This window comes from Macrosteles quadrilineatus, unplaced genomic scaffold (assembly GCF_028750875.1).
Source record: "Macrosteles quadrilineatus isolate MER2022 unplaced genomic scaffold, UCM_ALF_1.0 Scaffold_2__2_contigs__length_208266976, whole genome shotgun sequence".
NCBI lineage: Eukaryota > Metazoa > Arthropoda > Insecta > Hemiptera > Cicadellidae > Macrosteles > Macrosteles quadrilineatus.
Genome location: NW_026542595.1, coordinates 143037073 through 143042200, shown reverse-complemented (window position 1 = coordinate 143042200; position 5128 = coordinate 143037073). Strand labels below are relative to the sequence as shown.

General features: G+C 32.8%; 1 protein-coding gene across 1 annotated transcript; it reads left to right on the top strand.

Annotated features, from left to right (window-relative positions):
- Positions 1 to 1770: 1770 nt before the first annotated feature.
- Positions 1771 to 3871, top strand: LOC128984987 (uncharacterized). Its single transcript, XM_054404361.1, has 3 exons — positions 1771 to 1791; positions 2278 to 2362; positions 3473 to 3871. The coding sequence occupies exons 1-3, from the start codon at positions 1771 to 1773 to the stop codon at positions 3850 to 3852; spliced, it is 486 nt and encodes a 161-aa protein (XP_054260336.1). The 3' UTR covers positions 3853 to 3871.
- The last annotated feature ends 1257 nt before the right edge of the window (positions 3872 to 5128 follow it).

Genomic DNA, 5128 nt, shown 5'->3' with positions numbered 1-5128 from the left:
GATAATTAAATCCATGCAAAAGGCACAAAAACCTTTTACATCGCATGAACACTAGAACATGTTATAAACATCTGTAAACATCTCTTTCAAGGAAATGAGAAGGCCTAAGACAAACAGGATTTATGATCTGTCATTTTATTAAACTATATAATAATTCGATTAATACCAATTTTAAAATGAAATTATTTTCTTGGCATGATCACATTTAAACGTTGTAGTTAAATTATGATTCGTTTATTTCCATACACCTTGTTTAACCGGTTAAACTGTTAAACATGTAAAAAAAATTGTTAAGTTAAAACTATTATAAAATAATTAAAAGTTAACTTATTCCTCTGTTTTAGAGTAATTTTTGTAGATGCGAGTTTATGCAGTTTTGAACAAAAATTATGATTAATAACATTTTACGAAATTTTAAATAGCATTTGAGGAAAACTGAGTTTAGCTAATTGAAAATGACCCCTTTTCCTACAGTTACCTAACAAAGTACATGTTCTCTCACTGATTTGAGAAAGAAAAGTGGCCAATTCGCTCATCAGCGAGACAATGTTGACATTGTCTTACTCTAATTACTGTGTCTCACTCCCGATTTGCAACGTGAAGGCACGAAAGTGGCCAATTCGCTCATCAGCGAGACAATGTTAAAATTGTCTTACTCTAATTACTTTGTCTCACTCCCCATTTGCAACGTGAAAGCACGAAAGTGGCCAATTCGCTCATCAGTGAGACAATGTTAACATTGTCTCACTCCGGATTTGCAACGTGAAGGCACGTTTCTTTACCAATTTATTTGTTTTATGGTAATTGTAGGGAAAATATAGTGTGCAACTCGAGGGCAAAGTGAGGCACTTTGCTCACTAGTTGCACAAATAACTATTGTGTTAATTCCTTTCCTCTTGTTTTTAGCCATAATTTACTCTAAACGCTTGACATTGAGCTGCAAAAGAAACTTTCAACTTTTACTTAACCTTTTTAACGTGTTTATAACATTCTTCTGCTGGTACAAGTTTGTGCGTTTTCCTTTCACGATTGGGTTTCAACACATGAAAATACTTGTTGCTTCTGTTTTTTGTTCTGTTTCAGTTATGATGATGTTGTTCTGTGAAGAGCACAACGCTGAAGTCATCTCGGCGGTGCACTGCTTTTCAATCTGTAATTGCTCGGGATACTCTGATGCTGGTGTGTATTGTATTCTAACCATTTTTACTATGTTCCGCCTTTTAATCCAGTAATAGTTGGATTTTATTGACACTTGATGAGGTAAAATACTTATCCAACTGCACCAGTAGGTAAATCCTCGCCTGCCCTCTGAACCCAAAAATGTCGTTTTTGAAGTGATGTCTGTGAGTGTGTGTGTGTGAGGATCGCAGATCACATAATATTGTGTGCTTTAGGGTGTTGGTGGATGTGTACAGAGCTACAAACCACACGTGTGTTCTGATTTCAATGAAATTATGGAATTTGGGTACAAATGTGTTTATTTTAATTTTTTTAAGTTTGATATTCCATGATGAATTTTCACAAAAAATCTATAAAATAATGGTACCATCAAATAATAAAAAACCCAAATGGGTTTAATTAAACTTTATTACGTAAAGCTCTTTCAATTCCTAACAAAATGGTACAACTCCTATCGATGTAGAAATTATAGTTTACACTATAAGCTATATTACCAGGTTACGGTTAAAAATTTACTCTAAACTGTTGTAATTTCCTCATAAAATATACTAGTTACTCCGACCGCTTACCATCGTGAGGGTTGTTGACAAAATGACAAACGATCCGGAGCAAGTATGTGTCAGATTGCTCATATAGTTTATTCTTATGGGGAAAGGTTAGGGTCAATACAAATAGCTAAAGGAAAAATAGGACGAATACAGTTTTGTCTGAAATCTATTCTGTACAATTCAAAATATTAGAACAGACCTGTATGGATCAAACATACAAACAAATGACGTAACTGGCACGAATCCTATACCAACATTTACATTTTTAGGTTGATAATGTTGTTAAAAGAACATTTCAAGCAAGACAAGTAGGGTAGATATTCGATATATCAGCAGTATTTCAAACTAAATTTAGTTTAAAATATGCCAGTTTGTGTGACATTTGTAGACAAAAGAGTTTTCTACTTATAAAAGTAAAGATAAATGCACCTAAGCTTAGATAGCTTGTTAGCTGTATTGTACCTGTGTATTATTCTCTTTGTGATTTGGCATTTTAGAACTGGAAGAAATCTTCTTGGAGGCATTTAATGATTACATGTACCCACTACAGATGGAAATCCTGTGTAGTAACTGGACCATTCGTACCAGCACTCAAATCAGGAACAGCATTAAGAGCGACATTCAACACATATCTGGTAAATAACATGACAGTGTAAATATCTCATTGTTTTAGCATTTTTCGTCTTACATTTAAGTGTTGGAAAATTAATAATGGAATATATAACTAAATTTAATTGTTCAACAAGGCCAAAATATAATAATTTGTTTTATTCACAGGCGTTTTCAGAAACTAGGTTTCTATCGTCAGGCTGTGTTTACATTATACAAAAAGTAAATATTTACTTAATAATAAATTAACTTTAAATAAAGTTAAGACAGATTATGTAAAGTATGTTGGAAAATATAAAAATATACTTTTAGAAAAACAATTAAAATATAAAATTGTTGATACATTACAGTGTTCTACTTGTTGTAATTATTTTCAGTATTTCCGACTTAATAATTGGGCTGTCTTCATTATTTAACAAATAATTTTGGTCTTTTTTTTCTATAAAATAAGATTCCCACGCATTAAGATGTTAAGTTTTATAATTTGTTTTAAAAGTATAAGGTTTCCCAAATTGAAATTATGTCCTCTACTGTACAAGGGCTGACTTTTTAGGTCTTCCGTATTTTGTATGAGCTTGGTGTTCTTTGAATGTGGTTTGGGGTTTCTTTTTGTTTGGCCGATATATTTCATATTACAATTATAACAATTAGTTTCATAAATTCCAGACATGTCAAATTTTAATGGTTTTTCTTTAGGATAGCCTAATTTTGATTTCAGTAGATTAATAGGTCTGAAAGCTAAATTTTGTGATATTTTATTCTTGAAAATGATCTTAATATTACTTGCAAATTTTGAGCTGTACGTTTCGTTGTACTACTCAAATTCTTTTCTTTTTTATTTACTGAAATGTGGGTAGTTTTTTTTATTTTTCTGGTTTTTAAATTTTTTTTTAATTTTAGTTCCTTGTAAATCTTTCTTCAGTTAAATATGTATTGAGTAATCTATGAATTAGTGAATTTAATCCACCCTCTTATGAAATTGTGGATAGTTTGAGTCGTTGGTCTATATGTACGTGTTTTCTTTCCGTGGAAGTCAAACTCGAGTTTATTTATTGCTTTAATTACCATCACAACTAAAATTGGGAGTTTCCCATATATCAATATACATGTCATTGCCATAATTGCAACTGTTTCAGCTAACTTCCAAATGAGCAGTGACACTTGCAATCATCAACACCTTCTTCTGACCAGTATCGAGAACATCCATGCCAAGCTGCTGAACAACCATCTCTACCTCGGCTGTGCCCCAACATCCTCTGGGTACTACTTCAACATGTTGTATACCAGTAACCCAGTGCCCGCAGCCCCAAGATGTGTCTTCCCAGGATGTTACGACTTAGAATGTATAGTCCAGGAGTGCATCATCCCAGGATGCGGCTTCCCAGGATGTACCTGCTCAGGGCACATGGTCCTAGAATATACCTTCCCAGTGTACATTGTCCCAGAACGCACCGTCCCAGGACACACTGTCCCCAGACCCACTGTCCCAGTTTGTCCTTACAATCAAATGCGCTAGATGAGACAAGGAGAGTAGTTAAGCCACAGAAGTCAGTCGAAGCTCGGGTTTCTAGTTTGTGTGATTATGTGATAAAGCACAAAGAAGTAAGAAAGTGAGTCTTGTTACTTGCTCATCTTATCTTACTTTTGTGGCTCTTGGTAGAATATCGAAACAAAGAGCCAGCAGTGCCTTTTGTTTTCTAGTTTCTGTGGCTACACTTTAGTTTGGAATCTGCTTTCACTATATCTGTTGGGTATTTGTGTGTCTCTTCTAGGTTTATTTGTGTGCTGCGCCCACTGTCCATCGCTTCAGGATTATATTTAGCAAATAATTTACATTCTGCTTTATAATTCTTCTGTTGTTTAGAAAACATTCATCAGTTTGATAAATTAATTTTAATATTGAATCTTGTGTGTATTTAAAAATATTATGAATAAGTTTAGTTTGATTTTAATATTCATACATTTTACGACTAAGATGTAATCAAAATCAAATTTTTATCTCCCGAGTGGTGGGTGCTATTGTTAAAAAAGCTTTAACTCTGTCGACAGCTCTGTAGTTTAAAAAGTGATGTGGGCGTTTCGAAATTGCATGGGCATCCTGAATGTTATTTCAGAATACTGAAGTAAATTTTGTGTTGAACGGTGTATTTATCATTTTTTGTACCTTAACCGGATTTGCTTTTTTTTATTTGATTATATTTTTTTAGTTTAAATCCAATTATGCTTGAAATATCATCACTTCTAAAAGTTTTCTGTTAAATACGCTCTTTTCTTTACATTTTTATCACCCGCGAAAATTCTTTATTACATTGTTTACTACAGCAAAAATTTTACTATGCGGTTGTATTCAATGATAAGTAAATGGAAAAAATCAAAATAAATAATATATCGAACAAACCTTCTTCACTACGTAGGCCTATGGATTAAATCACTGACTTGTGTTGGTTAACTGAGTTGTGTCATCATTAAGGCAATATATCTAGGTTATTTTTGGTTCTACTAATAAACACGTTTAAAGTTCAATTATGTAGGTACAATCTGCAAGGTTTTTAATTGTTGTCTTTTTATAATGCATTAGTAGATTAAATTTCTTAAATGCCGTCCATATAGCATTTAGAGAGTTGTTTTAGATTTAATGTAGATTAATCAGTAGGACGTAGCTTGTTTTGTAGTCTGGTAAAGTTTGATCATGTAGGATTGATAAAATAAAAACGTTCATTCTATTGATTTGACGATTCTTTAATTCCTCAACTGAACTGTTCGACTCCGTTACTTTGAGTGTCAATTCTAAT

What these genes read in the sequence shown, in the direction of transcription:
- LOC128984987 (XM_054404361.1), top strand. Translation starts at nt 1,771, where the DNA reads ATGACAAACGATCCGGAGCAA. An exon ending in TGACAAACGATCCGGAGCAA is followed by an intron (nt 1,792 to 2,277) that starts GTATGTGTCAGA and finishes TACCCACTACAG; the next exon opens with ATGGAAATCCTGTGTAGTAA. An exon ending in CGACATTCAACACATATCTG is followed by an intron (nt 2,363 to 3,472) that starts GTAAATAACATG and finishes CAACTGTTTCAG; the next exon opens with CTAACTTCCAAATGAGCAGT.